At 37.0% G+C, this 21,137-nt stretch overlaps 1 protein-coding gene across 1 annotated transcript; it reads left to right on the top strand.

Moving 5' to 3' along the window:
- Positions 1 to 13,940: 13,940 nt before the first annotated feature.
- LOC149175454 (uncharacterized) lies at positions 13,941 to 14,528 on the top strand. Its single transcript, XM_089421138.1, has 2 exons — positions 13,941 to 14,171; positions 14,315 to 14,528. Exons 1-2 carry the CDS (start codon positions 14,095 to 14,097, stop codon positions 14,526 to 14,528), a joined length of 291 nt encoding a protein of 96 aa, XP_089277264.1. The 5' UTR covers positions 13,941 to 14,094.
- Positions 14,529 to 21,137: the final 6,609 nt, after the last annotated feature.

Below are 21,137 nucleotides of genomic sequence, written 5' to 3'. Positions count from 1 at the left end.
GAGCTACGGATGTGTTGTGATTACCATGCACTGAACAAGCAGACGGTAAGGAACAGGTATCCTTTACCATTAGCTATTGATTGCTTTGACAAGCTTGCGAAAGCCCAAGTGTTTTCCAAGCTAGACTTGAGGCATGGGTATTATCAGGTGCGGATAGCTGAAGGAGACGAGAAGAAGACCGCGATATTAACAAGGTATGGTAGCTTTGAGTTCCTTGTTATGCCATTCGGGTTATGTAACGCTCCTGCTACGTTTTGCACTTTGATGAATGATGTCCTACAACCATACTTGGATTTGTTCGTAGTAGTATACTTGGACGATATAGTGGTGTTTAGTGACAACATGGAGGATCATAAGAAGCACTTGGCGATGGTGTTCGAGGCACTGAGGGCAAATCGGTTGTTCTTGAAGAAGTCTAAGTGTGTGTTCGCTCAGACCGAGATTCCATTCTTTGGACATATTGTTGGTCAAGGGTACATATGGATGGAGCCGAGCAGAGTGAAGGCAATCAAGGACTGGGTTGAACCGAAGAAGGTCCATGAGATGAGGGTGTTCTTGGGCATAACCAATTACCAATGGAAGTTTGTAGAGGGGTACTCCAAGGTGACATCGGCACTGACAGACCTATTGAAGAAAGACAAGAGGTGGAGTTGGACGAACAAATGTCAAGAGGCATTTGATGACTTAAAGAAGAGGATGGTTACAGCACCAATACTGAAGTTGCCGAACCTCGAGAGACCGTTTGAGGTACACACTGATGCTTCAGATTTTGCCATAGGAGGGGTTCTTATGCAGGATGGGCATCCGGTGGCGTATGAGAGTCGGAAGTTGCAGGATAGAGAACAGAGGTATCCGGTCCATGAGAAGGAGATGACTGCAATCATTCACTGTCTTCATGTGTGGAGGCATTACCTGATTGGGAAGTCATTTGTTGTCAAGACTGACAATGTTGCAGCAAGTTATTTTGCATCACAACCGAAGCTTTCTGCGAAGCAAGCTCGTTGGCAGGACTTCTTGGCAGAATTCGACATGACTATCGAGTATAGACCGGGAAGGCACAATGCGGTAGCAGATGCCCTTAGCAGGAAGGGACAACTTGCAGCATTGGAAGGAGAAGACCGGGCAGCTAGGAGTAGGAGTCGAGTTTAGATGTCAAAAGAGATGCAGAATAAGATCAAGGAAATTGTTGAAACCGATACTTTGGCGCAGAATATAGTGAAGCAGATAAAGGAGGGGAAGACACGAAAGTTCTTTCTACGAGACGGGTTCTTGTTCTTTGGAAACCGACTCTATGTTCCAAAGTCATCCAGGCTCAGGAGGCACCTTTTGAAGGAGTGCCACGACTCGCCATGGGCTGGCCACCCAGGGATGCGTCGTTCGTTGGCATTGTTGGAGAGAGGATTCTTTTGGGAGAAGATGTGAGAGGATGTAAAAGAGTATGTACATACATGCATCATTTGTCAGCAGGACAAATCAGATACTCAGAGACAAGGAGGACTATTGTAGCCTTTACCGATTCTTGAGAGACCATGGATGAGTGTCTCGATGGACTTCATCACTCAGTTGCCACAGGTTCAGGGGTATAATGGGATTATGGTCATGGTTGATCATTTTTCCAAGTATGCTGTCTTTGTTCCTACAAAGATGCCTTGTGGAGCCGAGCGGACTGCGGAGTTGTTCTTTAAGAACATAGTGAAGTATTGGGGGATGCCATTGAGCATTGTGTCGAATAGAGATCCACGTTTTACAGGCAGATTTTGGACCACATTGTTCAAGTTAGTCGGGACAGAGTTGTTGATGAGTTCGAGTTACCATCTGCAGACAGATGGGCAGACCGAGAGGATCAACGCATTGCTGGAGGACTACTTGCGACATTATGTGACGGCTGATCAGAAGAATTGGCCTGAACTCTTGGATATTGCTCAGTTTAGCTACAATATTCAAAAGAGTTCTGCGACGGGGTATAGTCCATTTGAGTTGGTGAATGGACAGATGCCGGTTGCACCACATACCATAGTGACGGGAGGTTTCTTGAGGAGTCCTCATGCGAAGAAGTTCATGAAGGCTTGGGATGAGACCTTGGAGTTGGCACGGTTGCACTTGCACAAAGCTGCAAGGAGAATGAAGAAATATGCTGATCGAGGGAGACGGGATGCACACTTCAGTGTGGGAGATATGGTGTTTCTCAGGATTACCGGGGAGCAGTTTCAACCAGCCAAGGGGACTGCGAGCAAACTGACACGGAAGTATGAGAGACCATTCCGGGTGAAGAAGAGAGTGGGGGAAGTTGCTTATGAGCTGGAGCTTCCGCACCATATGCACACGAAGCATCCAGCTTTTCACATGAGTTAGTTGAAGAGATGCAGACTTGATTCTGACCATCTAGAGAGAGCTGAACCGCCGAGAGGACCAGCCGGGATTATGGACAAGCCAGGACTAAAGTTGGATAAGATTTTGAGCTATAGAACTACAGGGATTGGTTGCCACATGAAATGGGAGTATCTTGTCAGATGGAAGAATGCACTAGAGGAGGAAAGCTGGGAATCGAAGGACTCACTTTGGAGATGGAAGGAAAAGATTGCAAAGTATGACAGGAAACTTCTAAGGCAGTCGGGATTGTCAAAGGTGACAATGATTTCCAGTGGGGGAGGATGTAACGCCCTGCGGTCATTGGGCGACCGGGTGCGCTCTTCCTCACCAAATTTCGACCAAGTATAAGTGCGACGAGCTCCAACGATGAGGCGCGGTTATATCGTGCGGACAGATTGGCGCTCCACTTATATGGCAAGCTAGGCGAGACAAATGAATGGTGAGCCGACCTATGGAGGGGTGTCGCATATCGTTTGGGTGCGTCGGTTTTGTGAGCGTTTGGTGGCTCGACCATGGAGGAGGTCGCCACACCATGGAGCGTATAAACACATGTGGAGATCGCTCATTTGGACATCATCAACTCGCATCGTTCCATCGCAAATGAAGTGGAGCAACGGTCTTCTACCGTAGGTTGTGTAGGGCGTTCGGTGATGCGCCCGCCGAGCCAGGCAAGAGGACACACATATCATTTGGCGTTCGGAGGTGTGGGCGGTGGGCGCGGGTAGGCGTCCGCCCACCGGGGAACCGCATTTGGTTGTGGTCGTGCGAGTGTGCACGGGCGCGCCTACCCGTTTGGGCAACATTTGCGATTCAGTTGTATTGTATTGTGTTGGTTGTTGGGTAGGCGAGGTGCGACCGCCGTGTGCTCTTGCACGGGCGAGCGCCCGCCCTGGTTATGAACGTCGGTGGAGCGTCGCTCCCGGCCATTGTACAAAATCTCTATATATAATAAAAAGATTATCTTGCATATGAATCGTGTTATTGCTGCTATTCTATCATGTTGTTTATAATGGTTTCCGCACATTATAAAGTTATTCATGGTTAATATGAATGTTGAAGGCGTAGTTCGTAAAGTAAATCTAACAATGGAAAGAGTTGGTTACTTAGGCGGTGCCGCACCTGGCCAATTTAAGGAAAAAAGAATTGGGGGCGTGGCAGGTATGGTCAGGTGTTGTGTTGTTATTTGAGTAGGAAGTTATTGTGTAGTTTAGTATGGTAGTATGGTAGAGATGTTGTAATGAAATGTTTAACATTTTGACCAGATCAAATTACATAATAAAGATTTATTTTAACCATGGGATCTATTAAGAGCCTAGAAAAATCAAATCTCAAACTGAAAAAAATAAAAAAATAAATAATAAAATTAGGCATCAAGAAATTTATTCTCTTTTAGTGCTTGGTAAATACGCAATTATGATAGATCTATAATGGTAAATTTTCATTATTTAAATTGTATTGTTAAATATTTTATCATTATCGATATTTTATATTAAAATTTAAACGAGTTACACATTTTCCTCTTATTAAGAAATAACTATATTATTTTACTTTCAATTTTTTGTTTTGTTTAGAACATTGAAAATTTTAGTAAGGTAAACATATATATAGAGAGAGAGAATAAAATTGTACACTGAAATATATTAGTTAACATGGATATTCAAACAGTTTGTTTAAGTTTTATATTGAGACATTTGTAAGAGAAATAAGTGTTTTTATAAATACCTTATGTCTTTAAAGTTATATAAAACTATATAATTTAAGATAGACATCCATATTTTATTTATAATGAAAGTGTAATATCAACAACTCAGTTAATTGTTGTGTTAATCTATTTTTAATGTGTAGTCTAGCCAGGCGGGTTTTTTTGCAGTGAAAATGATAGAAATTCTGGTCATATTTTGATAAAATTTGGCACCAATTTTTCTAAATCCATGTTATAGCTGTCAAATTTCAATATTTTTGGTGCTTGGGAGGTTTTTGATGGTGTTGAATCCATTTCCACCATTAAAAACATAACATGATTCAAACACTGTTAACAAGATGCAAACATTGCTACTGCAAGATTGTTTGAATTTTTTTGCCGAGATTTTGACCACTCTTGGTCATCCAAGCACCACTCTTGGCCATTCGAGCAATTCTTCAGCCTCTGTAGACGACTCCATTTTTAATTGTTTATATATGTGGTTATTAAATTTTTGTTTTTGATTTGGTCAACATTAGTAAAAAATGTTTTTATTATTTTTGTGAGGACTTGACATACTTACACATGTTTCTTATACTGGATTGTAAAATGAGCCTCTGAGCTCAAAAATAATAAAAAATCTAACTTAGCCTAATGCAAACATTTTAACCTGGTAAAAATAAAATAACAACAAAAAAATAACTCTAAACAAATAAAATAAAAATAAAAATAAAAAAATTTTAACCTGGTAAAAATAAAATAACAACAAAAAAAATAACTCTAAACAAATAAAATAAAAATAAAAATAAAAAATTGACCCATCGTATTCAGAACACATGGTATGTAATGTAAATGTTTTAACTATTAGATCTACAAAAACATATATACTTTAAACTTATAACATTTAGGTGTAAATACATGCTCTTAATCAATAAATCCATATAAATTTTATAGAAAAAAAAATTATATAACATTTTATACAGCTCATTTTTTTTTCAAAATATACTAAATAAAAACACGCCTATTAAAAAAAATGCAATAACTTGGAAAACGTTGAGTTCGGTAAAGGATGTGATATTATTACGTGAATGCATTGAATTGGAAAAAGATGAAGGGGTGATATTCCCCGAAAAATATTGGAAAATTTGAATGGTAAGCTCATTATATTCCTTTGTGTCCCAGCCTCAATACTTCAACGCGGAAGCTTAAATGGAAGAAGCCCGTGTTATTTCAGATGACTTCCTGTACAAACATGAAAAACTTTGTATTGCTTGGAAGTCGATATTCCTGGAAAGATATTGGAAAATTTGAATGATAAAGTAATATATTCCTTTATTCCCAACATCAATACTTCAACGCGAAAGCTTGAAAGGAAAAAACCCGTGGTATTTCAAATAGCTTCCCATACAAGCTTGAAAAACTTTGTATTGCTTGGAAGTCACGACATAGAGGGCTTAACGCGAAAGCTTGAAAGGAAGAAACCCGTGATATTTCAAATGACTTCCCATACAAGCTTGAAAAAATTTGTATTGCTTGGAAGTGACAAGATAGAGGGCTTAACGCGAAAGCTTGAAAGGACGAAACCCGTGGTATTTCAAATGACTTCCCATACAAGCGTGAAAAACTTTGTATTGCTTGGAAGTCGCAACACAGAGGGCTTACCAAGAAGTGATTAATCGCGCAATTTTATGGCCATCAAAACGATGATGACGACCAAAGACACATTTAATCAATAACGAAGTGGTATAAAGACTGGCTTACACACCATTGTAGTGTTGAGAAGTCACATAATGAGAGTAGCATTGCTCAAATACATTGACTTTTTATTCTTATGAATGATGCAAATCCATACTTTAAGCCCAAGACCATTTCCAAATGTCAAGGGAAAGAACACTAATGCCCCACACCATTTCTAAATACGAAGGGAAATTACACAATAATGCAAAGGGTAGGGTGAGTTTAAGATGGATAATTATAAGATCAAGGATTTTGATTTAGAGAAGTGATTAAGTATAAATATTAAGAAAGAGGTGGTGTTAATGGACATCATTATAGTAAGAATGAATTATGTTATAATATTAATTATTTAAGTGGATATATATGGTTGTTTATTTATTATATATCTTTGCAATTTTACAATAATTTGTGAGGTTCCAATTTCTTGATTTTTCTTTTTTATTTTTTTTTAGTTGGTGAACAACTTGAAATATTTGATTATATGGCTTTGGAGACACATAGAGCATGGATTAAAGTTTGTAATGTCCCAAGAAATTCCCTTACTAGAGTTTGTGTGCATCCTATTTACTTTTGGATATTTGGGATATTTGCATCGCAATGCATCATATTTTACGTTAAAAGGTAGTTTTGGCCTTTTGTAGTATCTTTTCTTAATGAGCATGGTCATAGTCAACACCTCTCCTACTGTCAACATGATTTTGCGTTGTTTTACATTTTATGTGTTTTTCTATTTTCATTTATTAATAGAATTTGAAATTCACTATATGATTCTTTCCCCACAATACTTGTCTTATGTGTGATTCCACTTATATTTCTACTTTCATTTCATTTAATATATAATCCATATTAGTTGTATCAAATACATTCTCTCTTTTTTGTCTCTATTTTGACATATACAATTCACATTAAATGCCTCTTTCCTTATAGTTAAGTTATCAATAATTGGGTACTTTCATAGTGATAGTAAATAACTTATTTCAACATAATATACTTCAACAATAATCATTTGAAGAATAAGATGTAAATTGAGCTAATATTTACATCATTATTTTAAAATTTAATTAATATTTTTAATCAAATATATTTCAACAAAAACCATTTAAAACATAAAATATGATTTGCATTAATCCTATACACCTATAAACTAATTTACATCACGCCTTTAAACTCTAGTTAATATCTTTGGATATGTTTCTAACCATTTATTTTAACCTAAATAATTAATCAGCTACCCTTAAATGCCTAAGGTATGCTATAAACATTTATTTTATGATTGTGATTCATATACAATCATCTAATCACTTAAACAATGAGGACATTATATTTTAGTTAAGGGGGTTATTAGTTTGCTCATGCATAAAGAAGATGGATTCCCTATGCACATTAAATTTTCTATTTTGTGGGGAAACATAAGCATAAAAGTTCTACTAGTAGAATATTGTTGATAGGAATTAAGAGTTACTTAATACTCACATACTTATGGACTTTGTATGCACGTTTTTTCACCTTTATTTATATTTTTCACACAACATTTCATATAGCTTGAGTGGGCCTAATGGTTAAGAGCATGTGTTTCCTCCTAACAGGTCATAGGTTCAAAACCAGAGGGGGCTAGAGTATGTGTGTCTTCATAGACTTAGAAGTCAAATTGTTGCATGGAGGTAGGTGGGTCCCTTGTCCCACAAACAAGGGTGTCTCATACACCAATGGCTCCCATCGTTTCACGAAGGTAGGTGAGTCCCTTGTCCCACAAACAAGGGGGTATCATACACCAATGGCTCCCTTGTCCCACAAACAAGGGGGTCTCATACACCAATTTGTTGTCTAGTGATCAGGTGCTCAAGATTATGGTAAAAAGTCAAAGTGTCAGAATTGCGTTAAACTTAGTTTTAGATCGAATAGCTTCTCATTTTGATTCCAACGATGTGAACAACACTTAAATCCAAGCTCATATGCAGAAGTTAGAGCCAGTCAAAGTTCAGGTTTGACTTGGACACATGACAGGATTGGAAGATGTGGCAAGGCCCTTCAGCGAATGAGGACGTACCAAGTGGTAAGCTGCAATTGGCCCCCGAATATCGCAACGTAAGGCGCAAGCGGATCGTGTTAAAGAATCAGCCCCCGAGCAGGTAAGGGTTGCAATGCGATAAATGATAATCACACTTCGTAAAAGACAGGTGGAAAGGTGTTAAAGGATTAGCGCCAAAGTTGTGATGCGATGGATTGGCCCGATAAGTGATGTGATAAATTGGCCCCCAGCGTACCCGGGTTGTAATGCGATAAACATAATCGCAGATCGTACTCGCAGGAAAATGAAGTCCTGCATTATGATTACCCGTCGATACTCTGTCAAATTGTGATTAAGCGATAAGTTCCAAGTGCAATTTTTTTATGGATTCTAGTTTATAATTACGTCAGTTCCACCACATCGCAGTCACACAATCGCCGCCGCATTCACAAATCCTAAGCCCGCTGGTCCCTATTGATTGCGATTTGTGATGAATAGTCAGACAACAAAATATGGCCCGTTGCGCAGTGAAATTTTTACCCAGTTAGCACGTTGTTGGGGCTAATTTGTAGGATCATGCCAAATGTGGAGCATTTTGTGGAACAAATAGTGGGAGAACTAGCAGAAGTCATAATTTCCTCATTTTTTCACCAAATTGGATGCAAGAAAAGGATAGATATCCATTTTTGGACATTCTGAATTGATTGGAGTAGGTTTCAGAAGCATCGGAGCATCGTAAACACATATTTTTACACTTTTGAGAATAGTAGAGAGGTCTAATCCATTGGAAGCTGGACCAATGAGAGGTAGCCCAGGAGGGGTGAGCTCCTTTATCATGTGCTTGTCGTAATGTGTTTTTGATGATGTTATGTACATGTTTATATTGTTGTTCAGTTTCTGGTTTATGTTAAATTGCTCATAAAATTAACATAAAAACTCTTCATTTCTCTTACAAAAATTGATGAATCCTTAAGCACAATGAAAGCATTTTGTTTATAATCTGAGGAAGATCTTAGCACTGCAAACTAATATTCTAAATCATATCAATTTGGTATCAGAGCACTAGGTCTTGCTTTGTGAAAGAAGGATTTAATTGTTTGCAAGTTTATGTCAAGCTTAAAACGTTAAGACTCAAAATAGGTGAAGGAAAGATGGTTGGAAGCCCTGAAGTTGGGTCAAGAGAAAGAAGAGAAAGTTTGCCACAATCTCCAACACTAGTTCAGTGACAAGTTGTAGTTGAGACTCCAGACATCATGTCTCATGAAGGAGAACCTACAAACATTACAGAAGATAAGAAGACCTTCAGAAAGGATTTTTTTGATATGAGAGAGATGGTGAAGGTCCTCTATGAAGAGAGGAATAGCAGGCTGCAAGGAGAGAGTTCCAAACCTGTCAACAGAGAAGGCTTTTCAGGAGGGGGTAATGGAAAAGGAGGCAATGGGAATGGAGAAAAATCTCCACCCTCTCCACCATAATCTTCATATTCTTCTTCAGAAGCATCTTCACACTCTTCCACTAACAAAACCCTTACTCATACTCATTATCATTCTACAAAAGGGACTCATAAATCACCCTTTTTAAAACTTGATGTTAAATTTGAGTTGCCCATGTATAATGGTGAAGTGAATGCAATGAAGCTTGATAATTGGATTCGTGAGTTGGAGGTCTATTACAGGATTCAAAACCTTCAAGACGATGATATAAAGATTCAATTAGCTTCCTTGACAAAGGAGAGTGCAAAACTAGTATGGTGGGAATCAAAGACCCAAGAGGAGATTAAAAAACAGGGTAAGATCTCAATTTCTTGGAATGATTTCATTGTTAAAATCAAAAGACAATTCTATCCTCTAGCTTATATGTAGAAAGTCATCATGAATTAGCAAAACTTTAGACAGCTTAAAGGTCAAAATGTGTAAGATTACACCCGAGAATTCAAAAACAAGTCTCTAATGTTAGGTGTAGATTTGCAGTCATAGGACACATTGCTAAAGTACATAGGGGGTTTACAAAGTTACCTTAGGCATACTATCTTAATGTTTAATCCCAATAATATATATGATGTGTGTGTGTAGGCCACTCATCTTGAGGCAAGAGGGCAAAAAAAAACCCAGAAGAAGGTAGTAAAAAGCCATTTAAGGGTAAAGAGAAAGAAAAGGGTTTCAAGGGAAAGAAAAATGAATCCATCAAAAAAGAAGGAGAGAAAATTACATGAAAACACTGTTCCAGAGAGGGTCACGATGAAACTCATTGTTGGAAGCTTCATCCCGAAATGAAACCAAAGAAAATCAACAACAAAGGAAAATAAAAGACATCTTCAATCATTCAAGAAGAGGATTTGGGATCTGATTCGGGTGATGAAAGAAAAATCAAGGGATTACTTCCCAAGAGGGTAATCCAACCTGAGTTACAGTTGCAGAAAACATGTCTTCTTACTAACATTGGCATGTACAGGATGTCAGTGATGGAAAGTGCAGAAGTTAAGACACAAATCCAGGGATTGTTGAATAAAAGGATCGTTCGGCCTACTCCTTTACCATGTGGTGCACCTCTTGTTTTGGCACCCGAGAAGAATGGTAATCATTTCCTTGAATGGGATTCAAGAAGTGGTTTTCATTAAAGTAGAGTTGTTGAAGGAGATATAATGAAGACAAAATTCAAAACCAGGCAAGGTTTTTTTGAATGGCTTGTTATGCTTTTCGGTCTTTTTCATGCTCCTACTACTTTTACGTGTATGAAGAAAGATATGTTGATGTCAAAGTATATGTTGGATAAAATTTCTTTAATGTACTTGAGCCATGAAATTGGTTCTTCCAAGTGTGTTCAAGTTCCCAAAGGCTTTTTGGCAATCTGTGTGGGATGTGGAGAAGGTGAGATGAAGCTAGACCTCTCCAAGATTGATGCCGTAATAGTGTGTGGTGGTATTGACTCCATTCCTATAGACACGGGTGAAAGAATCATACATCCTCGTGAAGCCGTAGATGGCTTTGCTCTGCTCATAATTTACGTAGGCATGCTCAAGATAGTCATTTGGATAAGAGGTTTTTTGGGAGCAGCCTAATGTTTGAGGATAAATTTTGTTAATTTTTCTTCTATTGTAGTTCATTTTCATTCGTTGGCAATTGTGAAACACGTCTTCCAGTGGGGAGGCAATTAATGAGAGGCATTTGATACTTTAAAACAAAAGATCAGTATAGCTCCATTACTTGCATTTCTAGACTTGAGACAGTCATTTAAGTTTCAGGGTGTTGTATGTGACTATGCTATGGGCGCAGTTGTTTTGCAATGTGGTAAGCCCATTTATTTTTATTCAGAAATTTTCTATGATAAAGTATTTAAGTTGCAGCGAGAAAGGCACTTCCATGGGATGGGTTTTCTTCTACTATTCCATTCAGTCAAAAGGTATAAGAAAGGTATAAGCGAAAATTTTGTTGATGTGTTTTCTAGGCTTGCAGTTTGTATAACTACTTTCCTCAAGCATCATTTTGTTTTACATGAAAGTTATGTTCAAAAAAATACATACTTTCAAGATGTATATTCAAGCTTGAGTCAAAGGAATCAAGTGGAGGAATTTTTTTTACCATTTGCATCATAATGTATTGTATCATCTTGGTAAGAAGGATGTTGCTACTGATAGTAACATGGAAAAGGCCAAAGAGTTTATTGAACGACTCCAAATGGTACATCAAATAATGTGAGAACAACTTGAAAAGGTTAAAGGCAAGTACACAGAAAGGCATGACAAGAATCGTCGAGATAACAAGTTCCAATTTAGTGATAAATGGATCAGGATTAGAAAGGTGAGGGAATTGTACCCTCACCTTCTGGTCAATTGAAAGTGATATTTTGGGGTCCAAAAGACTTCTAGTGGGGAATAGTTGATCAGGTGCTCAAAATTATGCTCGAAAATCAAAGTGTCAAAATTTTGTTAAACTTAGCTTCAGATCGAAGAGCTCATCATTCTGATTCTAACGGTGTGAACGACACTCAAATCGGAGCTCGTATTCAGAAGTTAGAGAAAGTCAAAGTTGAGGTTTGACTTGGACACATGGCGGGATTAGATGATGTGGCAAGGCCCTTCAGCGAATGAGGAGGCGCCAGGTGGCAGGCTGCCATTAGCTACCGCATATCACAAATTGCAAGTCACAGGCGGGTCGTGTTAAGGAATCAGCCCTCGAGCAGGGAAGGGTTGTGATGCGATAAATCACAATTGCTCTTCAAAAAAGACAAGCGGAAAGGTGTTAAAAGGTCAGCCCCGAAGTTGCGATGCGATGGATCGACATGACAGAAACAATGTGATAAATCGGCTCCCAGCGTACCCGGGTTGCGATGCGATAAACACAATCACAACTTGCAAGAAAACGAAGTCCCGCATTATGATTACCTGTCGATACTCTGTTGAATTGTGATTAAGCGATAAGTTTGGGATGTGATTTGTTTATGGATTCCAGTTTATAATTCTGTCAGATCCGCCACATCACAGTCGCACAATCATCATTGCGTTCACAAATCTTAAGCCCACTGGTCCCTACCAATTGTGATTTGCGCTGAACAATCGACATACAGAATATGGTCCACCGTGCAGGGAAATTTTCACCCAGTTAGCGCATTTTTGGCGATAATTTGTAGGATCATGCTGAAGTTAAAGCATTTTGTGGAACGAATAGTGGGAGAACTAAGAGAAATCATAATTTCTTCAGTTTCTCACCAAATTAGATGCAAAAGGAGGCCAGATATCCATTTTGGACATTTTCAACTGATTGGAGTAGGTTTCAGAAGCATTGTAAACACACATTTTTACACTTTTTAGCATAATAGAGAGGCTCAAGACATTCGAAGTTGGACCAAGAAGATGTAGCCCAAGAGAAGTGAACTCATTTATCATGTAATTGTTATAATGAGTTTTTGATGATGTTTTGTACATATTTATGTTGTTGTTGTTTAGTTTCTGGTTTATGTTAAAATGCTCATAAAATTAACATAAAAACTCTTCATTTCACTTAAAAAAATTAATGAATAAGAACAATATTAACGCATAATTAAATAATTTTTTATTAACATCCAAATCCCAATACCATATATCATAACAATGATCTATTAATTTTTTTTTTATTAACTTTAGAAAACAAAATTATATTAATTTTTAACAAAATTAACACAATGTCATATCATTCAATAACATGTAAATCTTTCACAAGATTTTTAAATTCTCCTTCAACTAATTAACTTCTAAAAAATAACAATAACAATGATATAAATTAAAAGGTTCCTAAAAATTGATAGCGAGCCATTAAAACAACTTGTAAGCTTGAAATTAAAAAACATAACTATCGGAATGGTATAAATTAAATAGCCAATAAAAATCAATATCAATAGCATTAAAACAACCCTATGTAATTTGTAGAATTGAAAAGTTATGACCAGTAAAAGTCAAAAACTTTAAAAACCCTTAATTTCATACACGTCATTGTACAGCATCTAAAAAACTTTAGATGAAAATTCTAAAAACCCTTTTCGAAAACCATCCATAAACCATATACCTAGTGGATATCTCTTTCTTTATTTTAAATTAAATTTTCTTAAAAGGGAGGATTGCATTCCAATGAAGTCCGTTCTCAAGGGATTTCCAAACAATTTGCTCACACACGATGTTATAACATCCCGATTGGAAGATTTATTATCCATCAACTATGGAAACACATTGTTTTTAAGGGATTCGGTTAGATTTTTTTGGGATAAAATTCTGTGTTAATCTAAATAAGGACCGAATTTGAATAAAAGGGAATTCGTTTTACTGAGATACGTTTCTTGTTTCACACTCAAATGGTTCTCCAACGTCACTTTGAAACTCTGATCTCGCGTCAGGAATGGTGATGAGAACGGGATTATATCAGTAAAGGTGTCGAATTTCAATAAAGCATAAGAGGTAGGAAAACTAAAAACCACTACCCACATACCACGGATTCGGAGTGGAGACCGAAATTAATCACGTGCCGAAACAAAATGCTGATCTAGTTATTCTAAATGTGAAAATGCAAGAAAGAAAGAAAGAATAATAACATGCGGTACCCAATTCGATTGCGAATAAGTAACCAGTGGATGCAATGGCATCCATGGCAGGGAAACCTATTTTAAAAAGCGGGTGTGTGAGGCAAAGGCGATCTCACAGCGAGCGAGGAACACTCTCTGCTTCTGCCCGGCCTCATATACCTTAACCACAGATACAGAGATTGGCTTTCGCTTCGCTGCTTGCTTGCCTTAAAAGTTACTTTTAATTTTTGGTTTTTTGTTTGGTTTCACCATGGCAAAGTTTCTGCCTGCGAATAAGTTATGTTCTCTCAGATCTCTGTCAAGCGACCTTGGCAGGACTCACATTCGGTATGCACTTTGAGATTCTCTAACATTTAATTTCAAGATTTGCAGTATGCGTATGTTGGAGAGGTTAGGTTTCTTTAATGCATGTGATACAGAATGTACCAGAAAATGTCAAGATTTTCTTTTCTTAGTCTTCTTTTATGCAGGAAACATACTAGTTACGCAACGCCAGTGGGCGAGGGGGCGGGTTCGTTGGCCGCTGGTAGTAGCGATGGAGTGATACCGCAAGTGGCGTCGCATCATGTGTCTAAATCAGCGGACAGAAAAGAAAACGCGCAAGAGAATAAAAAAGCTTTCTGGATGAGGGACCCTGCCACTGGCTACTGGATTCCGGAGGATCACTTCGGTGAGATCTGTTAGAAATCTGCAGTTTCTAAATCTTAATGTGACCCGATTAAAGCATTAAAGCGTTAAAAGCGTTAAAAGCATTAAAGCATTAAAGCGTTGAATTGGTATATGATGGACGTACCAGATTTAGTGTTAAATAATATAAAAAGGATTGGGTCCTCTCTCCCCCTGCCAAGAGTCGCATTCTTCTCCATCAAGAAGCGCATAAAGAAATAGGGCTAGAAAGAGAAACCGAATTCTGAGAAGAAGAGTAGGAGTCAGAAGAAAGTATATGGCAGCCATTACATCTTCCGCTGTTAATCAAGGTATGTCATCTTAAACAATAGATCATATTAAGTTTTGTTTGTGAAATATTCGGTATTGATGATCTTTGGGCTGTTAATTTGAATTGTTCATAATTAATCAAGAAAGATTTACATTTGGTATCGGAGCCACCAATCAATAACTGAATATTTCCTATGATTGCAATTGATCTGTTCTATACTTTACTCATGATGTTAATCAAATCCTCCGCATGCCCACAATTTTCTGATCAAGTGATTTGCTTTCTTCGCGTATCTGCTTTAATTGATCCACCATCCACTGCTTTATTACTGAGTAAAATAATTCTGTCATTCCGTGATAAAATATAATAACGAATATGATATCGGCGATTGCCCATATCCGATTCGTTGGTGAAATGTAGAGCTCAGGAATTTTTTCGGTGGAATTTTGATTCATAATTCGATTCATAATTCTCCACGTATTCGCAACCTATTGCGATCAATTTAGTTTGAATATGCGGGCATGAATATTATCTCGAAAGTCTCTTTTAATAGAGGGATGAATCACTTTGTGCTTGTAGTATACCGGAATGCCGCCACTACGGTTGTGCTTGCTCCTTTCGCCTTCCTCATTGAAAGGAAAGTGCGAGCGAAACTCACTTTTCCCATATTCTGCCAGATTTTTGCATTGGGTTTGTTGGGGCCTGTAATCGACCAGAATTTTTACTTCGTGGGATTGAAATTGTTTTGCATAAAGTATGTGTTATAAATCATTTATGCACATGAGATTTATGATTTTGTTAATCACCAAAGTGGTCAAAATCAGAATAGTCATTTAGTGCATAAGTGACATAATGATTATTAATAGAAATTGCCAGTTATAATAATACCAATTAACACTAGCGTCACTAATGATAGAACCTGAGAGCTTACCCAAAGGAAAGTCTTGTTCTATAACTAGTTGACATGATGAGGTTTAATAGATATTTTGATTAAATAAATATTGATCATCCAAAGATGTCAGTTCTATTTAATTGAATATATTTATTACCTACTTATGTTTTGGTATTTAATTATGTTAAGTATAAGATAGTATCTACCCAAAGGAGTGCTATATTATGCTATTATGTCTACATCTGAATCGCGTTAGTTATGAGCTTACATTTATTTCATTTTTTTTTAATTTGCATGAGTTCCCATGAATACGCATGCTTCATCTGTTACATTGTTCACTGGTGTTAATTTTTCTGAATGGAGAGAACAAGTCAATTTCCATTTAGGTGTTCAGGATCTTGACTTGGCACTCCTTGAGGATAAACCTGCTGCTCTTACAAAAGATAGTACAGAGGCAGAAAAATCACACCATAAAGCATGGGAACGCAGTAACAGATTGAGCCTTATGTTTATTAAGATGACTGTTGCTAACAACATCAAGTCAACAATTCCACAAACAGAAAGTGCTAAGGAATATATGCAGTCTATGGAAGAGCGTTTTCGTTCAGATGATAAGTCACTCGCTGGTACTCTTATGGCAGAACTCACGACCATGAAGTTTGATGGGTCGCGAACTATGCAAGAGCACATTATAGAGATGACTAATCTTGCAGCAAGGTTAAACTCCCTGGGACTTACAGTAGAGGATTCTTTTCTTGTCCAGTTCATCCTAAACTCGCTACCTTCTGAATATGGACCTTTTCAGATTAACTATAACACTATAAAGGATAAGTGGAATGTTAATGAATTGGCCAGTAGACTTGTTCAGGAAGAAGGACGTTTGAAAAATCAAGTGAATCACTCAGTAAGTTTTGTGAGTAATAAAGCTGGTAAAGAAAAGAAAGGAAAATCAAGTCATTTCAAGAAGAAAAAGGCACCTGCTAAGAATGGGCAGGATAAGGAAAAGAAGGAACTAAAGGATGTTCAATGTCATTTCTGTAAAAAGAAAGGACATTATCAAAGTGACTGTCCGAAAAGGAAAGCTTGGTTCGAAAAGAAAGGTAATTATCTATCTTTCGTATGTTTTGAATCAAATTTAGTTGAAGTTCCCATTAATACATGGTGGCTTGATACTGGTGCTACAACTCATGTTTCCAATAATATGCAGGGATTTCTTATGATCCGAACCATAAATCCAAATGAAGATCGTTTTCTCTTTATGGGAAACGGAATGAAATCTTCAATTGAAGGCATTGGGACTTATCGTCTAATTCTAGAAAGTGGATATGTATTAGACTTATATAGTACCCTTTATGTACCTTCATTATCTAGAAACCTTATTTCCGTAAGTAAGTTGGATAATTCTGGTTTTAGATGTATGATTGGATCTGGCTGTTTTGATTTATATAAGAATACTGATAATGTTGGTTCTGGTATTCTAATTGATGGTTTATATAAATTGAAACTGAATGACACTTATGCGAATTCCTTGTTGAATGTAGTAAATAATGTTGGATGTAAACGTAGCATGGTGAATGAAAATTCTGCTTTCTTATGGCATAAAAGAGTAGGTCATATATCCAAAGAAAGAATGATGAGACTAGTAAGTAATGAAATTTTGTCAAATTTGGACTTTAGTGATCTAGAATTATGTGTGGATTGTATTAAAGGTAAACAAACCAAACATAATAAGAAAGGAGCCACCAGAAGCAGCCAGCTTCTTGAAATAATACACACTGATATTTGCGGACCTATGGACACTCCAGCCTTTAATGGAGAAAAGTATTTCATCACTTTTATTGACGATTTTTCCCGTTATGGTTATGTCTATTTGCTTCATGAAAAATCTCAATCTGTGAATGTCCTTGAGACATTTGTAAAGGAAGTTGAGAGGCAATTAGATAAAAAGGTGAAAATCATAAGGTCTGATAGAGGTGGTGAATATTATGGTAAATATAATGAGTCAGGCCAGTGTCCAGGTCCATTTGCAAAATTCCTCGAAAGTCATGGCATATGTGTGCAATACACAATGCCAGGTACACCACAGCAAAATGGTGTAGCAGAAAGGCGCAATAGGATGTTAATGGATATGATTAGGAGTATGATGTCAGATTCTACACTACCTAAGAATTTGTGGTCGTATGCTCTCAAAACCGCTAATTATTTGTTGAATAGGGTTCCTAGTAAAGCTATTCAAAAGACTCCTTTTGAGTTATGGACTAACAGGAAACCTATCTTAAGACACCTGCATGTTTGGGGTTGTCCAGCGGAAGCGAGAATTTATAATCCACATGAAAAGAAATTAGATTCTCGAACGATCAGTGGGTATTTTTTAGGTTACCCTGAGAAATCTAAAGGGTACGTGTTTTACTGTCCTAATCATAGTCCAAGAATTGTAGAAACTGGTAATGCAAGGTTCATTGAGAATGGTGAAGTCAGTGGGAGTACTCGAAGAGAAATAGTAGAAATAAAGGAAACAAGGGTAAATGTTACATTGCCTAGAATAGTTCCTCCATCTACTATTACTCCAAATGTTGTTCCAGCTGTTGTAGAACAGCATGATGATAATGAACAACATATAAATGAAGAAGTACTTCCTGAAGGAAATGACTTACATAATGCTGATATGCATGAACCACAACAAGTAGCATTAAGAAGACCTCAAAGAAATCGTAGGTCAGCTATTTCTGATGATTATGTGGTTTATATGCAAGAATCAGATTATGATATTGGAATCAATAAGGATCTAGTTTCGTTTTCACATGCTGTAGAAAGTAAAGAGTCAAAGGAATGGATTAATGCCATGAAAGAAGAACTGAAATCCATGCAACAGAATGAAGTTTGGGATCTTGTTGAGTTACCACATGGCTGTAAAAGAGTCGGATGCAAATGGGTTTTTAAAACCAAACACGACTCTAGTGGTAATATCGAACAGTATAAAGCTAGACTTGTTGCTAAGGGTTACACTCAGAAAGATGGTGTTGATTACAAGGAGACATTTTCTCCTGTTTCAAAAAAGGACTCACTAAGAATAATAATGGCATTAGTAGCTCATTATAATTTGGAGTTGCATCAAATGGATGTGAAAACAGCCTTTCTGAATGGAGATCTTGATGAGGATGTTTACATGGATCAACCTGAGGGTTTTTCTATAGAAGGTAAAGAACAATTGGTGTGTAAACTTAAGAAGTCAATATATGGGCTTAAACAAGCATCCCGGCAATGGTATATTAAGTTCAATACCATTATTACATCCTTTGGTTTTAAGGAAAATATGGTTGATCACTGTATATACCAAAAGATCAGTGGGAGCAAGTTTATTTATCTGGTCCTTTATGTTGATGACATCTTGCTTGCTGCAAATAATTTAAGTATATTGCATGAGACTAAGGAATTTCTCTCAACGAACTTTGAAATGAAAGATATGGGAGAGGCATCCTATGTGATTGGAATAGAAATATTCCGTGATCGATCACAAGGAATATTGGGATTGTCTCAGAAAGGATATGTCGAAAGGATTCTAAAGAGATTTGGAATGGGTAAATGTTCACCTGGGACAGTTCCTGTACAGAAAGGTGATAAATTCAGTCTCATGCAATGTCCTAAGAATGATGTTGAACGAAAGGAAATGGAATCAATTCCATATGCATCTGTTGTTGGTAGCCTGATGTATGCTCAAACCTGTACTAGACCGGATATCATCTTTGCGGTCGATATGTTAGGGAGGTATCAAAGTAATCCAGGAAGGGAACATTGGCAAGCTGCAAAGAAAGTTTTGAGGTACTTACAAGGCACGAAAGATTACATGCTCATGTATAGAAGATCCAATGAATCGGAGGTGATCGGATATAGCGATTTAGATTTTGCTGGATGCATCGATACTAGAAAATCGACCTTTGGTTACCTGTTTATGTTTGCTCAAGGTGCCATATCATGGAAAAGTGCGAAACAGACTATCGTTGCTTCATCCACTATGGAGGCAGAATTTGTGGCATGTTTTGAAGCCACAATTCATGCATTATGGTTGCGGAACTTTATTTCAGGACTTGCGGTTGTCGACACCATTAGCAAGCCGCTGAAAATTTATTGTGATAACTCTGCAGCAGTATTTTTCTCAAAGAAAGACAAGTACTCTAAAGGTGCCAAACACATAGATCTGAAGTATCTTGTTGTGAAAGATGAGGTTCAGAAACAAAGAGTGTCAATCATGCACATCAGGACAGATCTTATGATTGCAGACCCTTTGACGAAAGGGTTACAACCAAGACAATTTAAGGAACATGTTCAAAGAATGGGTCTTGGTTGTATTAGTAATAATTGATGTGTGACATTCTGAGCTCTTTTATGTGTTTCTGATATACAATTATGTGTCTCTTGTTTTAATATAGTAGTATGTATTTTATGTAATTTTAAACAAGAAAGAGTCTTATAAAGATATTATGTTTAATCATTATGATATAAGACATTATGTGGACCATTATGCTGTTTTATATAAATTATGAGTATGAATTGATGGTTTGCTGGTATTGTAGTATATGGAAGGAAATGCATTGAATTAATAGTGCACAACCGCCATAACTCTCAGCAATTTATCATAGTATGATGTTCAACACTTAATATTATGAATAGTCGGGTCAAGTGGGAGAATGTTAGAAATCTGCAGTTTCTAAATCTTAATGTGACCCGATTAAAGCATTAAAGCGTTAAAAGCGTTAAAAGCATTAAAGCATTAAAGCATTAAAGCGTTGAATTGGTATATGATGGACGTACCAGATTTAGTGTTAAATAATATAAAAAGGATTGGGTCCTCTCTCCCCCTGCCAAGAGTCGCATTCTTCTCCATCAAGAAGCGCATAAAGAAACAGGGCTAGAAAGAGAAACCGAATTCTGAGAAGAAGAGTAGGAGTCAGAAGAAAGTAGATGACAACCATTACATCTTCCGCTGTTAATCAAGGTATGTCATCTTAAACAATAGATCATATTAAGTTTTGTTTGTGAAATATTCGGTATTGATGATCTTTGGGCTGTTAATTTGAATTGTTCATAATTAATCAAGAAAGATTTACAAGATCGACATTGCAGAACTCAGAGAGAAGCTCCTTTCCTCCGGAAGTAAAAGATAAGATACAATATATAATGCAAAATGCAATAGAAGGATGGATATGCTCTGTAACTGCAGAACAACAGTTTCTTAATGGGAATGAAAAAAATTCAAAACTAAGAAGTTTTAGTTTAGTTTATCTGTGGTATTTGTGTCAAAAGGTATTGTCTAGGCTATGGTAGTATGGTAGAGATGTTGTAATGAAATGTTTAACATTTTGATTAGATCAAATTACAATTTATTTTAACCATAGATCTACCAAGAAGCCTAGAGAGATCAAATCTCAAACTGGAAAAAAAAATTTAAGTTTCAATAGATTTATTC

Source organism: Pinus tabuliformis, chromosome 4_1 (genome assembly GCF_031772625.1).
Source record: "Pinus tabuliformis cultivar Carrire ecotype Pingquan chromosome 4_1, CPIR1, whole genome shotgun sequence".
In the NCBI taxonomy this organism is placed as follows: Eukaryota; Viridiplantae; Streptophyta; class Pinopsida; order Pinales; family Pinaceae; genus Pinus; species Pinus tabuliformis.
Note: the sequence above shows the minus strand (reverse complement) of the source record. Positions and strands in the feature narration are given on the sequence as shown.

What these genes read in the sequence shown, in the direction of transcription:
- LOC149175454 (XM_089421138.1), top strand. Translation starts at nt 14,095, where the DNA reads ATGGCAAAGTTTCTGCCTGCGAATAAGTTATGTTCTCTCAGATCTCTG. An exon ending in CTTGGCAGGACTCACATTCG is followed by an intron (nt 14,172 to 14,314) that starts GTATGCACTTTG and finishes TCTTTTATGCAG; the next exon opens with GAAACATACTAGTTACGCAA.